The following is a 21,170-nucleotide window of genomic DNA, read 5'->3' on the forward strand; positions in this document are numbered from 1 at the left end:
AAAACCAAACTTAAAATTATACATGGTTCTGTCCACTTTAAAGCCAAATTTTCCAAGTAATAGTAATGTCATGAACCTTCATCATGATGTGTTACTAGGGTTAGACAAAAAATGAGGGGATGCTTGTGTGGACTCTAGAGCAGTTGGGGCAAATTTCACTCTGCTGCACAGAATTTGTGACATTGCCTATAAGTGACTCATAAAACCTCAACTTCTCTTCCAACCTCATTCTGACACACTTCCTGCTGTTCTGTTAAGCAGGTCGTTTTTGAAAGTTAGTGGCGCATGAAATCCTGTGAGAGCTTCTTGTGGTCACATTTAGCTTCAAATGCTTTCAATTAAATCAATTTATTTTGAATAATCCCAAATTATCAACTGGAGCTATTGAAGACAGGCTGGATTACACGTGTTGTGCATATCTGAATTCCTATCGAGAAGACGTTCTGATTATCGCCCTCTCTACCAAGGCACAGTAAGTTCTAGTATTATTGGTTATATTTCTATTAATTTTAATGTTTGAACTTGCTAAAATGTTCCTTCAGAAATATCGTGGTGAGAGTTTTCAAACTATACACAGATTTGGTGTGTCACACAAACTTATGTTTTCAACATTAAACGCACCAACTCAAACTTAAACAGCTAACCCTTGGCACATTGAGAATTCATTGATTCACTGTGGGAAAGAATAAAAAGCAAACCTTGCATTTTTAACTTTTAAGAACAGATCTTCGATTTTATGTAACACACTTGCTTTCCCCTTCTTCCCCTTCCCTCACTCATGGCACTTTTAGACAGATTGCAAATAGACAGTCAGAAAGAGATAAGAGCCAACAGATGCTTAGAGGAAACCACTTTGCAATCAGTCAGCACAAGTATTTGTTCCATATCAATCTGGTAATTTTTACATAAGTGAGAACTTGATTCTAATGTAGAGTTTAGTGACTTAATCCGTTTCCATTCACATCTCAACTTAAGTTTGCTTCTGATTTCCCCAGTGTGGGTGATGCTGTGAAGATGCAATGGGAGCCAGTGAACAAACCTCTCTCCTTCAAACCATCTAAAGGAATGCTGTTTTGCATTTAGGGAGTGAAGTGGATCATAATGTTACGTTCAGCACAGTGGCTTCATATATGTGACATGATGTCTTATTTCTGTTCTTAGAAATAATTTGAGAGGTTTCCAAGTACAAATCCTCTTAATAGATTTGTTTAAATATCACAGCCAGGTGTGTTTTGGATGTTTACAGTGCCCAGACTGATTCAAAGTCTCCATTAGTTGCTAGTTGTATGCATACGGTGTGATGGCCATGGGCCTACCATATAAACCTGCTTTCAATTTAGCTCTAATTGGCCACCTTTGGTCTGTGTCTCTAACTGTCCTTGATTGTCCTGAAAAGGTTCTACTCCCAATGTTGTTGCAATGCACCTTCAACAATAATCTACACATTAACCAGGTCAGGTGCAGTCATAAAATACTTGCAATGAAGGTGATCTTATGTATATTATTTTCTAATTATTACTTAAGTGGATCCTGAAATTTCATTAATCAACCTCAAAATAACACTGATCTGTTAGCCTAGGCTAGCAGATCTATCAGCATTTGAAAACTGAGTTCAGACAAATTAACTTTCCAAAGCACCTTACGTGGACACAGGGTTTTCTCATGAATCATTTTGTGCAACCTGTGTGTAGTGCTTGACAAAATAAAAATTGTTCTTTTTCTCAACATATTGACACAGGAAAGCTATTTATTAAAGCACACCATGGAAAGAGTCCATTTGCTTGTACCTGTTCATTGTAAGACCTATCACATAATCTTTTCCATAGTTTTTCAGCATTCTGCATTGATCCATTTGAAGTAGCAGCAGTGAAGCTTGTAGGGCCTTCCTCCCAGACAGTGCCAGTTGCTGGGAAATTTCTCCTTTTGGTGCAGAGTTAATACTGAAGCATTAAAGCCTAGGCCATCATGGTGATCCGATATCTTGGAACATACCAGGGTCAGATTCACATAACCTCTGGACAGCTGCTCTTGTCACAGTTGCCTCTGGGTTTGGACAAACCAGCTCTTGCACAAGTCACGAGATTCAGCACAACACTGCAAGAATATTCTTGGCACACCAGTACTTCAAAAGAGCTCCACCTTCATTTCAGGCCAATGGAATTGAATATGAAGTGGGACTACTATAATTAAACAAGCAACTTTAAATCTGTCACTGTGCACAGCTCAGTGTTATGTTTAGAATAGCATATGGTGCAAAATGATTATCTGGCTATACTGACAGCCCAGGTTGGAATGTCAAGTTTTAATTATTTACATTCACTTGTTGAGCACAAAGTCAAATATAGCTTTCTAAGGCTATTCATGAAAGCAAATGGTGACCCAATAAGGAATCCTTTTGCATCTGCAACAGGTGAACTTAAAGGTGCTATCAATGGAAGATGTCTCTCAGAAGCAGTCTTCTATTAACAGATCTCGCATTGTGAGTTTGGCTAAAGGAGGAAATAATAAGTTGCTAAATGATTAAAACATATGGGGTGTAACCAGGAAGGACAAATGTCACAGGTTGACGGAAAACCAGAAGTCAGTCTTTTTTTTTGGTTTTACACAGCATTTATAACATTCATAACTGACAAATGGGTTTCAAGTAGAATCAACCACAGAAGATATCTTGTATGTCAAAGTATAAATATCTGAGCAAGATGAATAATATGTAAAGGCTTGGCGAGTAGAATGGTTAAAAACAGCTCAAGGGGCAAAAATGTTGTGGCAGAAGCATCTGGTTAAACTCTATATGTGATCTTGATTAACATGAATAATTCCCTGCCACTCATATAATGTCAGATCATACCCAACCATTCAGCCACTTGGAGCCTCAGTTTAACGTTTCATTCAAAACGCTATCTCAAAATGCTAGCTTTGATTTTTACACTCAAGCCCTGGAGCAGAAATCAAATCCAAAATCTCATTATTTAAAGGCATTCGTATTACCCACTAAAGCCACACAGAGAGTGCTCTGGAATTTCAATTTTATATCTCTTATCGTCCAGTTGTCATGTCCTCCTTTAACACAATCTCATTGGCAAAAGTTAGGTCATCCCATCACACCATCTATGTCTTTCAAGTGACACTAATTTAACCTACAGCGCTGCTGTGGATCTCTTTGACATGATGTTCCACATTAAAGGTGCTGAAATAAATGCAAGCTATTGTTGAGAGGAAGTCCCCAAAAATAACAAATGTGTTTGAAAACAAATGGAAGTAAAATGAAATGATGACAAAAACTGTTTTGAAAAATTCAAAGAGCAAACGTTAGTGATTTTTAGAGAAGGTGTTTGGAAAGTGAAGAAAGATGTCACTTATTGTGAGACCCTGCCCTGGGTCTCTTGCAGTTTGAGTTGAGTGAACAGGAAGCCTTGTAATAAAGTCCCAGTAAAATCTAAATCTTCTAGTGGTAGCAGCTTGTTTGTCTTTAACATTGATGTTCGAGAGAATAATACCAGAAATTGATCAGCATTTAAATGGAATGAGCTGTTAGGAAGATAAAGGAAACTTCAGCTTTTCTGGGTAAATAGCAGGGAATAATTCAGGACCGCACTGATAAAGATCAAACTTAAATGTAGGATGCATTTCAAACTGGACCAAAAGGGACATAAATTAAATTCAGAAAAAAGTATGCTTTCATCATTGGCAGGAGCATATGGAACTACCTGCGAAATAAAGTTGGAGCTAAGTTGCCATTAAAGCCATTCAAACTACACTTCGAGCCTGTGTTGGGGAAGTGAAAATGTTGCATTGGTACATTTTACACATCAAATAACATCACCTCATTTCTGACAGTTCTTAAATTGCACAATCTGTGCATAAAAACAAATATAATTGTTCTAAATAACCTTGACCTCCTACTCAAATTCTCCAAACAATTCAGATTTGTCAAAAACAAACCCTTAAAATAATTTGAATGATTGCATAGACACTAACTGTGTTGAAAACGTGGGCCCCTTTCATAAGAAAGGACAGAGGTGCATTAAGACATGAAGTTATAAGGCCCATGCCCACAGAACCAGTTACACACCAAGCCTTCAGTAAAACGTGCCATAACCCAAAGAAACGGTGTCAGAGAACCATGACATCAGTCTCATATGAGTTTTGTTTATTGTGTAAACGCTTTCTATAGGCCCGTTTCTTCCTGCATTTCACTTCACATTTGACTTAAAGGATCAAAAGGAGAATTGTTTCTCGGGCTGCAACTCTGAGCAAGGGTCTAAATGAAAAGTTTCTCTTCTGTTTCACAACAAAAGACTTGATGGTGTATTGTAGATCTATACAGAGATGCTTTGACTCTTCTCGAACCAGTGGTATAGAAAGAGGGTATTGAAAGATTATCTGAGCGAGAAGTTTTGGTTTGATTTTCAAATTACTATGCATGTAGTTGTTCTTCCTTCCAGATATTTGTGCCTGATACCTAATACAGTGGAGATATGGTTTCTGTATCATTGTGGTACAGATAGAAGCCATTCCGCCTGTAAAGTATCAGTAGTTTCCAGTGAAAGGAGTCAAATTTCTCCCATTAGCTCCTGCCCCATTTGTATATAATGCACAAAATCAACGGAAATCACTAAAATGTTAATAAGAAAAATAATAATGTACATTATTGGAAGATAAAAGCAAAAAATAGTTATTGAATACTTTTTTCCCCTCACCCTCAAAACATAATTAAGCAAATAACCCTAGAAAATATTCAGAAAAATGTAACACCACAAATATCAATATTTTCATCTTTACTTTTGCAATTTTGGCTGCTTTGTGTCAGACGTGGGGTGTCATGATGGCTCAGTGACTAGCACTGCTGCCTCACAGCGCCTGGGACCTGGGTTCAATTCCAACTTCAGGTGACTTGTGTGGAGTTTGCATATTCTCCGCGTGTCTGCACGGGTTTCCTCCGGGTGCTCTGGTTTCCTCTCACAATCCAAAGACGTGCCGTGAGGTGAATTGGCCTTGCTAAGTCGTCCAGAGTGTTCATGCATGTGTAGGTTAGGTGCAATAGTCCAGGGTAAATGTCTAATACAGTAGGGTAATATTTCCGGGTGGGTTACTCTTCGGATGATCTGTGTGGACTTGTTGGGGCAAATGGCCTGTCTCCACACTGTAGGATTAGAATATAGAACAGTACAGCACAGAACAGGCCCTTCATGTAAGGTAAACCTAATGTATAAACCTTCAAATTTCTGTGCATGTCCAGCAGTCTCTTAAATATCCCCAATGACCTCGCTTCCACAACTGCTGGCAATGCATTCTATGCTCCCACAACTCTCTGCGTAAAGAACCCGCCTCTGATATCCCCTCTATACTTTCCACCAAACAGCTTAAAGCTATGACCCCTCGTGTTAACAATTTCTGCCCTGGGAAAAAGTCTCTGGCTATCAACTCTATCTATGCCTCTCATTATCTTGTACACTTCAATTAGGTCCCCTCCCTTCTTTTTCTCCAATGAAAAAAGTCTGAGCTCAGTCAACCTCTCTTCGTAAGATAAGCCCTCCATTCCAAGCAGCATCCTGGTAAACCTCCTCTGAACCCTCTCCAAAGCATCCACATCTTTCCTATAATAGGGCGACCAGAACTGGACGCAGTATTCTAAGTGGGTCTAACCAAAGTTTTATAGAGCTGCAACAAGACCTCACGGCTCTTAAACTCAATCCCCCTGTTAATGAAAGCCAAAATACCATATGCTTTCTTAACAACCCTCTCCACTTGGGTGGCAATTTTAAGGGATCTATGTACCTGCACACCAAGATCCCGCTGTTCCTCCACACTGCCAAGAATCCTGTCTTTAATCCTGTACTCAACTTTCAAGTTCGATCTTCCAAAATGCATCACTTTGCATTTATCCAGGGTTGAACTCCATCTGCCACCTCTCAGCCCATCTCTGCATCCTGTCAATATCACACTGCAGCCTACAACAGTCCTCTATACTGTCATAACACCTCCAACCTTTGTGTCGTCTGCAAACTTGCTAACCCATCCTTCAATCCCCTCATCCAAGTCATTAATAAAAATTACAAAGAGTAGAGGCCCAAGAACAGAACCCTGTGGAACACCACTCACCACTGACTTCCAGGCAGAATACTTTCCTTCCACTACCACTCTCTGTCTTCTGTCAACCAGTCAATTCTGTATCCATATAGCTAAGTTTCCCTGTATCCCATTCCTCCTGACCTTCTGAACGAGCCTACCATGAGGAACCTTATCAAATGCCTTGCTGAAGTCCATATACAACACATCCACCGCTCGGCCCTCATCTACTTGTCTAGTAACATCCTCAAAGAACTCAATAAGATTAGTGAGGCATGACATGCCCCTCACAAAGCTGTGCTGACTGCCTTTAATCAAGCCATGCTCTTCCAGCTGGTCATAAATCCTACCCCTCAGAATCCTTTCTAACACCTTGCAGACGACAGACATGAGACTGATTCTATTCTATTCTAGACACCTCCTGATTTTCCAACATTAGCTGTGTAATAAGTGCAGTGAAAGTATTGACAACATTCCTTGAGCACTATTCTTCCTATCAATCCATGTTGCATTAATACTATGGCTCTCACCTCATTATATTGGCTTGAGAAGCTATAGAATTAAGCAACCAGATCTGACATTTAACATGAGGTATGAATATAACAGGTGGGCATAGTCCCTAACAGTAGCCATACGTAGAATAGAGAATAAATCAGGAGATAATGAGGGGGTGTTAAAAGGCAGTGCATTAATATAAGTGACTATAGTGTTCATGTAGATTGGGAAAATCAAATAGGAAGAGGGAACCACGAGGAAGAATCCATAGCGTGTATTCAAGACAATTCCCAAGAATAACTTTTTGTGGATTCAACATGGGACAGGCTATTTTAGATTTAGTAATGTGTAATGAGGCAGTTTTAATATAAGATCTCAGAGTTCAAGATCACCTAGGAAACAGACGTCATAACACGATAAAGTGTGGCATTCAGTTTGAGAGTGAGAAGCTTGAGTCAGAAATGACTGGAAGTTAAATGTAATGATAAAGGTGTTATTGACTAGACCAGACTAGCCCCCCTTAAAAAATATTAAGAAGATAAACTAGACCCTTTTTCTTATTTCAAAGGTAAATGTGAGGTGCTGTGTTCAGATACAATTTGACAGGTCAAACTACTTGACGTTAAGCAAAACACAATTTATGCAAACACAACAGTTAAAATACAACAAAAGAAAGCAGAACTTAGAATAAATTAGCTTGATTGGAAAAACTTACAAGAATAGATACAGTAACTATTACTAATTAACTATTCCAATATAGAAACATCCTTTCAACACGCTCCTTGGCAAAAAGGCAAATTCAGAAAACAGAGTTTCTCACGTGCAAGGCCTGCAGTGGGAAAAGAAACTCTAGTTCTAACTGAGCGAGGGGGGAAAGGCTTCTACTTCTTCAAGAATCCAGCAGCTTCTGCTCTGTCTAAATGTTTTTAAAAAACTAGAAATCTTGGTCTGCGAGCTGGTCACACCCATCCAGGCTACGTCTATTGTTTCAACTTTTAAAAAACCCCAAGGCTGCACACATTGTTTACATTACTCCAGAATGCTTGATACCGCTCATTTAATCCCTCTCTTAAAAGAAACCAGGACAAAATACACCTCTTAAAGCCATAGCATGGTCACAGTAAGGAATAAGGTAAGAGTTAACTGGAATGAACTGGGAAAAAAGTTTAACAAAAAGTCAGTTGAACAATGGTAAATGTTTAAGAAAATAGTTCGAGACTCATAACCAAGGAAGTTAAGGAAAGCAGAAAATTGAAAGAAGGTATATACAATGTGACAAAGATTAATGATAAGCCAGAGGATTGGAAAAGTTTAAAGCAATAACAAAAGTTAATCAAAACAAAATAAAGAGACAAAGTAAACTTTGAGGGTAAACTAGCAAGTAATCTCAAATTGGATAGTAAGCCGCCTTTAAATCTGTGAAAGTGAGGTAAGATGTAAAGAGTGAACATTGGCCTCTTAGGCAATGAGGCTGGGGAAATAATAAAGGGAAACCAGAAAATGACAAAGGAAATAAATAAATACTTTTACATCAATATTCACAACAGAAGAGATAAACACCAATCCAAAATTGTTAAATAATCAAGAGGCTAAAGGACCATGGAAGTAAATACTATAACTGTCACTAGAGGAAAAAGTACTAGGGAAGTTAAAGGCTAACAAGGCCCCTGGACTTCATGGGATGCAACCTAGGATATTAAAGGAAGCAACAATAGAGATAGTAGATGTACTGGTAGTAAATCATCCAAGAATCCTCAGATTCTAGATAAGCCCCAGATGATTGGAAAACTGCCAATGTAACTCTCTTATTGAAAGTGGAAAATAAACAAAAAAATTACGAAAACCTAGTTAGCTTAACACGTGCCTTAATGAAAATGTAATAGCAGAGTATTTAGAAAGTACATTATAATCAAGCAGAGTCAGTTTGACTTCATACAGAGGAAATCATGCCTGACAAATTGATTATAGTTCTTTAAGCAAATTTAAAGCAGGATAGATGGAAGGAGATCCATTGGATGTAACATATTTGGATTTCTGAAAGGTTTTCCATAAGGCACTATAGTCAGTACTTCTATAATGCGATGGTTGCAACCCTGCATTATAGAAAAATTGTGCTTTCGAGACAGTGTTTAAAGTATTCGTGGAGTAATCATGTTTCAACTAACACAGGTTTTAAAAGTTCACACTTTAGAAACAGCATCCAGTCAGTGGTTAGCACTGCTGCCTCACTGCGCCAGAGACCCAGGTTTGATTCCAGTCTCGGGCGACTGTCTGTGTGGAGTTTGCACATTCTCCCCGTGTCTGCGTTGGTTTCCTCCAGGTGCTCCGGTTTCCTACCACAGTCCAAAGATGTGCAGTTCAGGTGAATTGGCCATACTAAATTGTCCCTCGTGTTAGGTGCATCATTCAGGGGAAATGGATCTGGGTGAGTTACTTTTCGGAGGGTTGGTATGGACTTTTTGAGCTGAAGGGTCTGTTTCCATACTGTAGGGAATCTAGTCTAATCTAGTCCCAAATTCATCAATTGCGTTATAGCAAATTCGCATTGACAAAATGTGTGTTATAGCAGAACAACCTGTGCTTGCTATGCTACTTAATAAGACAAGAGTTCATGGTGTTGGAGGCAGCATATTAGCATTGGCAGAGATTTAGGTAACTAATAGAACTCAGAGAATTGGGATAAAGGGGCATTTTTAGGATGACAACCTGTAGTCGAGTGCCACAGGGATCAGTGCTGGGATCTCAATTATTTACAATATATTTTCATGACTTGGATGAGGGAAGTGCATGTACAATCACCAGGTTTGCAAATAACACAAAAACAGGTGAAAGGCAAGTTGTGAGGATGACACAAATAGTCTACAGATGGAGAGAGACAGTTTAAGTTAATGGCAAAAAACTTAACAGTTGGAATATAATGTGGGAAGTGTGAGGTTTTGCACTTTGCCAGGAGAACAGAGGAGCTGAATAATATTCAAATGAGAAAGATTACAGGAAGCTACAGACAGAAGGATTGGGAAATCCTTGTGTGGAATCACAAAAAGCTAACTTCAGTCAGAAGATGGGAAGACAAATGGAATATTAGGCTTTATTTCAAAGGGTTTGGAGTATAACAAAATGGAAGTCTTACTAAAGCTATACAAGACACTCATTAAACAATACCTCGAATACTGTGAACAGTTTTTGGGACCCTTATCTAAGAAAAGATTTATTGGTATTGGAGGTAGTTCAGAGAAGGTTCATTAGGCTGATGATGCTTTGGAAAAAATTTCTGATGAGGCACAGTTGTGTAGAATGGGCTTGTACTCACCGGAATTTAAAAGAATGAGAGCCAGCCTTATTGAAACGCAAGATTCTCGGGGGCTTGATAGAGTAGATGCAGAAAGGTTGTTTCCCATTGTCTGACAGTCTGGGACCAGAGGGCACAATCTTAGAGTAGGGGGTCACCCATTTACACAGTCATAGAATCACACTGCATGGAAACAGATCCTTCGGTCCAACTAATCCATGCCAACCATGTTTTCAAACCAAACTAAGTCCCACTTGTCTGCATTTGGTCCTTATCACTCCAAATCTTTTTCTAGTCATGTACTTATCCAAATGCCTTTTAAATGTCGTAACTGTACCTGCATCCACCACTTCAGGCAGTACATTCCACACTCTCTGTGGAAAAATGTTTCCCCTCATGTCTTTTTTTTTTTAAAGCTTCCTCTTCTCACCTTAAAAATATGCCCCCTAGGGAAAAGACCCTTCACTATTCATCTTATTCGTGCTCCTCATGATTTTATAAACCTCTAATAAGGTCACCCCTCAACCTCCTACCCTCCAGTGAAAAATGTCCGAGCCTATCCAACCTATTTTTATAACTCAAGTCCTCCATTCCCATCAACATCCTGGTAAATCTTTCCTGAACCCTCTGCAATTTAATTATATCCTTCCTATATCAGGGAGACCAGAACTGCACAGTGCTCCAGAAGAGGCCTCACTAACATCCTGTACAACCTCAAAATGATATCCCAACTCCTAAACTCTAAGGTCTGAACAATGAAGACAAGCGTAATAAACACCTCATTAACCGCTCTATCTACATGTGATGTAAATTTCAAAGAATTATGTAAGTATACCCTCTCTTTTACAGCACTACACAGGGCCCTATCATTAATTGTGTATGTCTTGCCCTTGTTGGTTTTACATTAAACTGCCACTCCTCAGCCCAATGACCCAATTGATCAAGACCTTTTTAGGTGTGCAGGAATCTCTTCCCTCAGAGGGTAGTGAATCTGTGGAATTCTTTACCTCAGAGGGCTGTCAAACCTGGGTCATGAAGTATATTTAAGGCTGAGATAGATTTTTAACCAGTAAGGGAAAGGCAAGAGAGAGTGATTCAATCGACCATGATCTCATAGAATGGGATAGCATACTTGATGAGCCAACAGGCCTACTTCTGCTTACCCTCATATGAGGAAATATTAAGGAAGTTGTGCTCACTACTTTTGGAAAAGGGGAGATTTTCATGTTTCCTAATGTAAGTATTCCACAGCTCCACCTCCCCCTGTGTGACATTAACACACTGAAAATAAATTGGTTAGATCTTTCTAGCAGGGAGGTTTAATACATCTTCAGGATGGATATCACAATATATAAGTGCAAAATGGTTGTGAAATAGATTCAAATAAATGATCAAGACAAACAGCTAAACTATTGTAAACTAAACAAGCACTAAGAGACACAAATTACACATTAGACAGTTCGAAGTAAGAAGGTGAGACCATTATAACTCTTTTTGAGGGAAAATGGAATTCAGAAACAAACTGTAAGGAAAGACCTTGCAAATAGAGTTTAAGGGATCATTCCTCACAGCAATTCAGGCAGCATCCAAGTAGCAGTAAAACCCCACCGTAACAAGGACAGAACCCCATCCCTCCAACCGTAACAAGGACAGAACGTTCCTAGTGCTCACCTTCCACCCTACCAACCTTCGCATAAACCAAATCATCCGCCGACATTTCCGCCACCTCCAAACGGACCCCACCATCAGGGATATATTTCCCTCCCCACCCCTTTCCACCTTCCACAAAGACCATTCCCTCCGTGACTACCTGGTCAGGTCCCCCTACAACCCACCCTCCCATCCTGGCACCTTCCCCTGCCACCGCAGGAATTGCAAAACCTGCGCCCACACCTCCATCCAAGGCCCTAAAGGAGCCTTCCACATTCATCAAAGTTTTACCTGCACATCCACTAATATCATTTATTGTATCCGTTGCTCCCAATGCGGTCTCCTCTACATTGGGGAGACTGGACGCCTCCTAGCAGAGCGTTTTATGGAACATCTCCGAGACACCCGCACCAATCAACCACTCTGCTCTGTGGCCCAACATTTCAACTCCCCCTCCTACTCTGCCGAGGACATGGAGGTCCTGGGCCTCCTTCACCGCAGCTACCTCACCACCAGACGCCTGGAGGAAGAACACCTATCTTCCACCTCGGAACACTTCAACCCCAGGGCATCAATGTGGACTTCAACAGTTTCCTCATTTCCCCTTTCCCCAACTCACTCCAGTTCCAAACTTCCAGCTCCACACTGTCCCCTTGACTTGTCCTACCTGCCTATCTTCTTTTCTACCTATCCACTCCACCCACCTCTCTGACCTACCACCTTCATCCTCTCCCCCACTCACCTATTGTACTCTATGCTACTTTCTCCCCACCCCCACCATCCTCTCACTTATCTCTCCACCCTTCAGGCTTTCTGCCTATATTCCTGATGAAGGGCTTTTGCCCGAAATGTCGATTTTGCTGCTCCTCGGATGCTGCATGAATTGCTGTGATTTTCCAGCACCACTCTAATCTAGACTCTGGTTTCCAGTATCTGCAGTCATTGTTTTTACCTGGATCATTCCTCACAGTCTGGAGAGGGGACAGTTTTGAGCTCTGATAAAGCAGTGGATGAAGTTAAGATCAATCAGGCAATTTATTTGCTGGGCCCAGTGTTACAGTCCTTATACTATCAGGTATTTAAACATGATCACAATGAAAGCAGACCCAGGTGTGAGAAAGTAAATCAAAGTCCGTGTTAGCTCGAACTTGGGGGTCTGTGGTTAAAGTCTAAACAGCATCTTAGATGCAATTCTATGAGCTGATTTGAACTTTCTATTTCAGAGGCACTTCATCATTCTTTCCTGGCCTGAACTTGATGGGTCAAATGGCCTCCACTTCTATTATAATGACTATGTCAATTGTTTTCCTTTTAATGCACAAACCTGTCAGACAGTCTAAATGACTTTAAAAACAATTCAGACAATCCTTCTGTAACAAGATTTTGTAATGTTCTGTTTTAGAATCCTGGCAGTTACCTGTGATATTAATGCATGACAACATGACCATTGTCAATGCAGTAGGAACCAGATATCTGTTCCAAATACACTGTTCAAAGCAGTAACATTGTATGTATGCTAATATTATAGATTTGCCTTTGCTGCACTGAAAAATATTGATGTTTTTAGCTTCTTGCAGATATGCCATTGATGTGGTGCAGCCTTCCTGTACTTCTTGCTGCGGTAGCTGGTTTGGCTGTGATGGAGCAGACTACAAGGGAAACATTAGAGGTAAATAATTTGACAGAATCAGTTTCTGATGGACAGACCCAGAATCCTCAGACGTTCACTGAGAACTCAGCAACACCCCCACCTGTCTATCTGAATTCAACAAGTTCACCCCTTCCCAAAGAAACTGCTCAACTCACTTCAACAACTGGCTCTCCAATGACGGGTACCTCCATTTATTCCACAACAGGGCCCCTGTCTCTCTCCACTCAAGATTTCAAGACTTCTCAAGAAGCCACCACTCAACCGATGAAATGGTCCACTTTTGTGGATCCTGAACCAGTGACTGATGTCAACCAGGACTCTTCCCCCACTAATGGAACAGAGCATTGGACAACGGATATAGGTAGTAATGAAACAGAGGTGTCTGAAGTCACATTGACCTCAACTACAGCCACTAACGCTTCAGAGCTGAGTGGATATGTCCATCCAGACGTCAAGGTGAAAACCATGACTCTGCCATCCAGCACTTTGACTTCTACAAAGAAGCTACCAATGAGCCCCTATCCGGTGACCACAGCTTCTCCATTTGTGACAACTACAAAGAAAGCTAATGAATCAATCTCTTTGAAACCAACCATTCCCTTTGTTAGCAAAATCATCAAGACAACCACCAGAAGTAACAACAGGCTTACAATTGCTCAGGTTACACGTAAAAAAATTAGTCTTGTTGCCCAGTGTCTCATAGCCATTGCTATTCTATCAGGGGTCTGCACTGTCTTTGTCATATGCACTGTAGTCCTTTGTACTAAGCTTTCAAGTCAAAGACAGAACTATAGGGTTAACCGGTCAAACGGCACTGAGCTGATCTGCATTTCTGCTCTTTTGCCCGAAGATGAAAGGAAACTGCGGAGACAAATGAAGGCAAAACGACTTCGAAATCTCAGAGAGACCACAATTGGTCAGAATAGTGACAGTGATGACGATGACCTTACCCTCCATAGCTTTGTGACTGAACATTAGACCTTTCCATTAAGCTTCAGACGCAAGCCTCTCCTCCTGGTCTCTCAATGATGAAGTAACAACATTTGGATCGATTGTAAGCTGGTGAATTGAGTCTCTTGCTTTGGTTAATGAGCAAGTGTCTCTGAGGATGTTCCATGATTGAAGACTGCTCTTCATCGCATATTTGAACTCTTCAGATCTACAGAGATTCCTCTACTGTTTGTAAAGCTATAGCCATAAGCTGAGTCCTGACTCCATCCACTGATGTCTATAAAGAGTGTTGTGCTTATGTCGCTACATAAAAGACAATACATTTTTAAGACTTTGTATATACACTTATTAAAATAGAAATGTCGACTTGCTTTGTGTGCTGCACTTTGAAGGGTAAGCTAGTTGGATGCTGAAAAATTCTAAGGTCAAAAAATAAAGCGGTATAATTGGAAATTAGGTCCTAACATCTGCCTGAAGGAACCTGCCAAACTTCAGAGCTAACATCAAACGCTTGATGTGTTTCTGGTGCAAAATTATACAATCCAGTCATCCACACGGTTGATTCTTAACACCACGGCTGAGGACAGCACCCTGGTAATTCGGTGTTGCGTTGCTAAATGACACTTGGTCACTAATTTCACAGTGGCTAGAATTAAGAAGGCTTTTTAGTAAGGTGAAAAGAGAAGAACTCTAGTTGTAAAGGCACTGGTCGTTGATTGAAAATAAATGCGAAGAGTAATCAGAGAACGGAACAGATGGTTTATCTTCTGCTAAAGGATGTAGTTAAAGGAAGTAATTAATTGAGAGCAAGAATATTTTACTCAAAGTAAGATACAGGACTAGGGTTAGAGTAAGGGTTACAATTAGTTTTGGATTGCACTAACGAAGGGTTGGAACAAATGGCCTCCTTCTACAGCTAACTGAATAAATAGTTTTAGATTGGATGGGGTTATTGAGGACCATCAGGAAGGGAATGCAATAGTTACTTTCTTCTCCACAAGAATAACCATCTTTAAAAAGCATTGCCTCAAATGGCCATGCTGCCCATCAATGCCCTCTAACATTGGCACCAGCAGAGTTTGAAGGCTCAGTGAGGTAACATTGTATTAGTATTGGAAGATCACGTACAACATCAGACAGTTCTTTCAAAGAGCCAGCACAGGATAAGACAGACCAAATGGCCTTCCTTCAGTGCAGATTAACTGAGAAGATAAATATAGAAATAAGAAGTAAGAGAATTTCCTCAATATAAGAGGAGCCTGTGGCAGCATCCAGGAAGTGTCTGTGTAGCTGGATGTGTAAAATTTCAAAGTGGGGCTTTTAGCACTTTTTCCATAATACTTAGCTGGGTGAGGAAGAGGCTGATGATCAAACACATGTTTTGTTCCACTGAAGAATACGTTTAAAACCGAAGGTTTGTGTGAACTGTACTGTATCGTCTGACATCACCACAGAGCAGAGAGGCTTCCGGTAGTTTTACAAGTTCCAACTGTACTGTAAAAGTTTACATTTTCCTTTAGCTTTTTATCAGCAAACTGTATGACAGTGGACAAAGTGGAATCCTCAGCCATTTCTAAATAAATTTAACCTTCCACCCATGTTTGTCTTGTTAAAGATGTTTCTGTTTGTCAAAAGCTATTGTGTAATTTTGTAAACTTGCTTGACCTAGTTCCAATGCAATTTGGAAATAGTACTCAAACCCAAGGCTGTGCCTCATTTTTATAGTTCACTTTAACTCATTTGAAAAATGCATGAGTGCATTGTCACACTCATTACTTCAATGCTGTCTCCTCTCCACCACATGGTTGATGTTAACTTTACCTGTTCCCCTTTCTTCTGACAGCACCTTCCAAACCCGGCACCTTTATCCACCTAAGGACAAAGGCAGCAGATGCCGGTGAACACCTCCCACCTGCACATTCCTCTCCGAGTCACAAAGCATCCCAACTTGGAAATATGTCACCATTCTTTCACTGTCACTGGGTCCAAATCCTGGAACTCCCTCCCAAACAGCATTGTTGGTCTAACTACAGCATATAGATTGTAACAGTTCAAGAATGAAGCTCACCCCACCTTCTCAAAGACAATTGGCAATGACCAACAAATGTTCATTTCTGACAATACACTGGCAGATGTTTGCTTTATTCAAGTATATTTGGAATGAGGAACAAGAGAGCTTGACTCATGTTGACCAACCATTGAGTCTGATCTTAAGAGATGTTGAAACATGTTACATGGGGATTTTTAAAATATTCACAATCACTTAAAGTAAGGCCAATAGGGAAGGGAGAGGTTTGATTTCTGTTCAATCTGAGCTGGATAAGCTGAATCACTGGGTGAAGCACCAATGATTAATGCTCCGCACTACAGGCTGCTATTGAGACAAAGCAATGGGTTTGAAGAGAGAACCTCCATGTGGACAACGAACTGGCTGTTGGAAAGAATGCACTAAGTCTTTGTGAGGAAAGTGATAATGGTGCAGCAATAGGCAGAGCAGTGGACAGTCGGTACAAATTGTGATGGAAGACTCAGTAAGTTCATTGAGTTTCTCCAGGACTGGCTGAGGAAAAGGTAGGAGGCAGAGGGGAAGAGTGGAGATGATCTAACAGACTGAATGTTCCATGTAAAACAGGTTTCAGCCTGATGGCTATTGGGGATAATGGGGTTCAGGTGCAGTGCTTTGCACTTGATGAATGGCTGTAGAAGGCTCTATATGAGGGAGCAATGTACACAGTCTGTATGACAAGTGGATTTGATGTGTCTTTTTCAATGTTTTCTGATATCTTTTAGGACATGAGTGACAAAAAAAGTGATTGAAATGCAAAGTGAGAGCTGTTTGCCTGTGTTTTGTGGTTAGATTTGCATAACAACATTTCCTGTATTAGTTGATATTTTATTCTTAATTTAATCTCAAAGTTGTTAAAGGGAAATGATGATGAGCCAGTCAAAAATAGAAATGACTGTCTGTGTGCAGCTTGCACATTCTCTCCATGTCTGCATGGGTTTCCACCCACAGACCAAAGGTATGCAGGCCAGGTGGATTAGCCATGGGAAACGCAGGGTTACAGGAATAGGGGAAAAGGTGTATCTGGCTGGGAGACTCTTTGGAGGGGTGGTGTGGATTTGATGGGCTGAGTGACCTGCTTCTACATTGGTAGGGATTCTATAATTACTTCTTGGTAGATTTTCAGCCCTGGGTTACCATTTTGTCATCACTTCGATAAATTGAGAATATTATGATGTGGCTTATGTTCCAGGAATGTGGGTGTCAATCATCGAATCAGTCAACACAAGAGGTGGCCATTCTGCCCACTGTGCCTGTGACAGCTCTTTGAGAGTTCTGTCACATTAGTCCCCCCTCGGCTGCTCTTTCCCGATTGGTCTGCAACATATTTCCCCTTCAAATATTTATCCAATTCTGTTTGGAATATTCCCACTGAAACTGCTTCCACCTCCTTTTTAAGCACAACAGCCCACACCATAACAAGCTGTTCCATAAAGAAAATTCGCCCTGTCTCACCTTGGGTTCTTCTGCCAATTATTTTAGCTTTGAGCCTACTTGTCAGTGGAGAACTTTTCTGCCTATTTACTCCAACAAAACAGTTCCAAATGTTGAACTTTTTTTCTATACGGCAAAAACTATCCTGGTTGCTCCAGTATCTTCACATAGACATGAAGCAGAGAAAATACTTCTCCCTCGTTTCTCCTGATGGTTTCATCCCCAAATTTCGTGATCTGAGCATTTCTTGCCAGATTTGAACCTGATGAAGAACACAGACTCTGAGGCAGCCTGGTAGCTGATACCTGGCTAATGGGAGGTGTGTGTGTTTTTCGGATGCCCACCTACCCCAAGCTGCCATTAGATTGAGCCTCGCTACCTGGTCCAGGACTGGGATCATGTTGATAGTTGCTACAGGACAGAGGGCTTCATCTTTTGTAAAATTATGGATGTTTAAGCTCAATTTTGTCCAGAACCAAGCAACAAATTAGCCCTTTTTAATCAATATTAATTGGACAGGTTAAAGCACATCTCATGGGTAGGTAGGACTTGAACCTGGATATGCTGCCTCAGAAGGTAAGGACCACAACACAAGCACCCATTATCCATCCTGACCTCCCAAAGGAAAGATTGTTGAGAGGCTGATTGGTTTTTGACTTGCCTGTTTGCATTATTAATGAGGCTATCCAGCATTTTGTCATAGAGTGAGAGTTATTGAGTACAGGAGCAGACCCTTCAGTCCAACTTGTCCAGGCTGACTAGATATCTTAGACTTATTCATCTCATTTGCCAGCATTTGGCCCCTATCCCTCCAAACCATTCCTATTCTTGAAAGCATACCCACCCTTCACTGTTCACCTGCAGCACAAGGCTCAGACAGCACTAATGAAACATATTGGAATTTTTTGAAACAGCTGCCACAATGCCCCTTCTCTCACTGACACCCTTCCAAGATTTAAAAATGTTTAAAATATAACAAAATAATTTTGGAAATTCTCACCTATAGAGAATAATTTTAAAAAATTAATTCCTGGGATGTGAGGATTGCTGCACTGTACCCCTAACTGCCCTTGAGAAAACACTGCAGTCCACATCATGTAGGGGCACCTACAATACCATTACGAGGGAATTCCAAGATTTTGACTCAGTGACAGTGAAGGAGCGGTGATTTATTTCCAAGTCAGGATGCTGAGTGGCTTGGAGGGGAACTTGCAGGTGAAGGTTTTCCCATTTATCTGCTGTCCTTGTCCTTCTAGATAGAAATGGTCATGGGTTTGGAAGACATTGTTGGAGCCTTAATGAGTCAGTCTAGTGCATCTTGTATTTGGTGCCACTGTGTGTCAGCGGTGGACAATATGAATATTTCTAGTGGATGTGGTGCCAGTCAAGCAGCTGTTTGTCCTAGATGGTGTCAAGCTTTTTGAGTGTTGTTGGAGCTGTACCCATCCAGGCAAGTGGGGAGTTTCCCATCACACCCCTGACTTGTGCCTTGTAGATGATGGACAGGCTTTGGGGAGTGCACTTTCTGCAAGATTCCTAGTTTCTGACCTGCTCTTGTAGCCCCTGTGTTTATGTAGCTAGTCCAGTTCAGGTTTCGGTTAATGGTAAACCTTATTGCAGTTACTGGGAGAAAGGGAGTGTTGTGTGTTGGGCAACTTGCTGGAGGGCTCCTTGAATCTGGGAAGGAATGGACGGTGGGAAGAAGACTTGAAACTAGACAAAGCAGCTCCAGTTGCCATGGAGAGGTACAGGAGTGAGGAGTGGGTTGCAATATCCCTGTGGGTAAGGACATGATGGACATCAGTGCTGTGTCTGAAAACCTGTGACTCCTTCCTTGGTCCCTAAACCATCTTAACATTGTGTAACAGGCACTCTCAGTGGAACGGGAGCTCACATCCTCTGCTCCACAAAAATCGCTCTGAACAACACTTGAACTTGAAACTTGTTGGTTTCAGTTTTAGCAGCCCAAGGCAATTATTGTAAGTAGGCCCAAAATTGCACAATGCTTACTGACACCCTGTTTCCACTCTTGCACTACAATAAGCCCCTTAATCTTTTAATTTCCAACTCATTCAATTGTTTCTCAGTTGCTTTGTTCGGTTGCACTCCACTCCTTTCACTGTAGGTTGGGGTCTCCATATCCAGGCCCCAGGTTGCCACCACCTTGTCCTAAGGCCTCTCACCCCAGTGCATGTCTTAGAGAGTGCCACATGGTTGGAGGAACCTTTCTTTAGGTAAAGTGTCACTTTCAGGTCTCATGTCCCACCTCCAATGCTACAAATGGCACAGCTTAAAAGAAAGAGAAGACATCCTCCCAATGTCCCAGCCAACATTCATCCCTCAATCCTGATTCTTACACTATGTGGTTTCCCCACCCTCTGCTGGTTGTTGAGTTCACTTTTGTAAAATCTCTTCAAACTAGTTCACTGCTCTTTCTTCTTATTTGACCATTCATAATGGAAATGGTTAATGGTGTTTTTAGCCCTTAAAAAAGGAACAGAAAAATTGGCACTTTGAATTGTCAATTTATCAACCCAAATCATCTATTTCCAAGTATGAACTTCATTGTCACATGGAGCTGCTTCCACTTCCACCTTGTTCCCAGAGGCTGCTCCGCCTCCTCCATCTCACAGACTTATTGTATGCCATTTGCAGAGAGAGTGATCAGGTGGTAGTGCATGCTGGTATGCCACTGAGCGAGAACACTATTTCTCATCCACATGATCATCTTAGTGCCACTTTACAATGTCGCCCTCTTATGGCTACATTGGAGAACTGACAGACTCACAAGTAACATCAAAAGTGACCAATGATGATGTGATTATTTACAGTTGTACACAATGGAATCTTCTTATTTGGATGTGAAGGAGAAAGTCAGCTGTAGTTTAATTGAGAATATCATTGCCTCCACATCATTAGGGTTGTGTGTTGAGCACTCGGGGCAGTGTTGCACTGTGCGGGATGCTTCCTTTTAGATGAGCTGTTACAATGAGTCCCTGCAGCTGCCTTAGGTAGACGTAGAACCCCTGGCACTTTTTTGAAGAGAAGCAGTGAGTGATCCTCGCCAATTAATCCTTCAATCAATGTCCCAAATATGTACTACATTGTCCAGTTAACTATCACATTGCTATTTGTGGGATCTTGATTTGGTGAACCTCAGCTGTACAGGTGACACATCTGGCCTGACTGCCTCTGGGAAATCAGATTGCAGTCCCAATTCTCAGCATTAGGTGCTGATATCCTGTTACTGCTGTGACTTGGTGTTCACAGCCTCACCTACTCTCTTGTCAGAAAGTGGTTGGTTCCAATCCAACTCCAGATGCGATTACAAAATCCACACAGACACATCAGGACAGCACAGAGTGGGTGCTGATGTGTCAGAGTTGCTGAGATGGACATTCAGTACCCTTCCCCTCACAGATCTATACCCTCAGCTGCACATCAAATATCCTGTGCCAAAATTCTGACAGGCAAGGGATATCTCCCGCTTTATCATTTAATCATCATTGCTAAAATCCAATGTCCCTGTGAATGTCTCCTTGCTGTGTAGAATTTTGCTGTGTGTT

General features: G+C 41.1%; 1 protein-coding gene across 3 annotated transcripts; it reads left to right on the forward strand.

Annotated features, from left to right (window-relative positions):
• The first annotated feature begins 239 nt into the window (after positions 1 to 239).
• On the forward strand, positions 240 to 15,703 carry LOC122562575 (uncharacterized). Of its 3 annotated transcripts, XM_043715530.2 has the most exons (3): positions 10,371 to 10,678; positions 13,071 to 13,172; positions 13,360 to 15,703. In XM_043715530.2, exons 1-3 carry the CDS (start codon positions 10,609 to 10,611, stop codon positions 14,130 to 14,132), a joined length of 945 nt encoding a protein of 314 aa, XP_043571465.2. In that variant the 5' UTR covers positions 10,371 to 10,608; the 3' UTR covers positions 14,133 to 15,703. The 3 variants fall into 3 exon arrangements, with proteins under 3 accessions (XP_087856081.1, XP_043571465.2, XP_087856082.1); XM_087999955.1 differs by lacking the exon at positions 10,371 to 10,678 and adding an exon at positions 240 to 472 and having other exon boundaries at positions 13,071 to 15,703; XM_087999956.1 differs by having other exon boundaries at positions 10,387 to 10,678; positions 13,071 to 15,703.
• The last annotated feature ends 5,467 nt before the right edge of the window (positions 15,704 to 21,170 follow it).

Source organism: Chiloscyllium plagiosum, unplaced genomic scaffold (assembly GCF_037043375.1).
Source record: "Chiloscyllium plagiosum isolate Xiang-an unplaced genomic scaffold, Cpla_swu_hap1 HiC_scaffold_24, whole genome shotgun sequence".
Lineage (NCBI taxonomy): Eukaryota > Metazoa > Chordata > Chondrichthyes > Orectolobiformes > Hemiscylliidae > Chiloscyllium > Chiloscyllium plagiosum.

Bases quoted from the DNA above. Each gene is read 5' to 3' on its own strand.
- LOC122562575 (XM_087999955.1), top strand. From the start codon at position 13,083: ATGCCATTGATGTGGTGCAGCCTTCCTGTACTTCTTGCTGCGGTAGCT.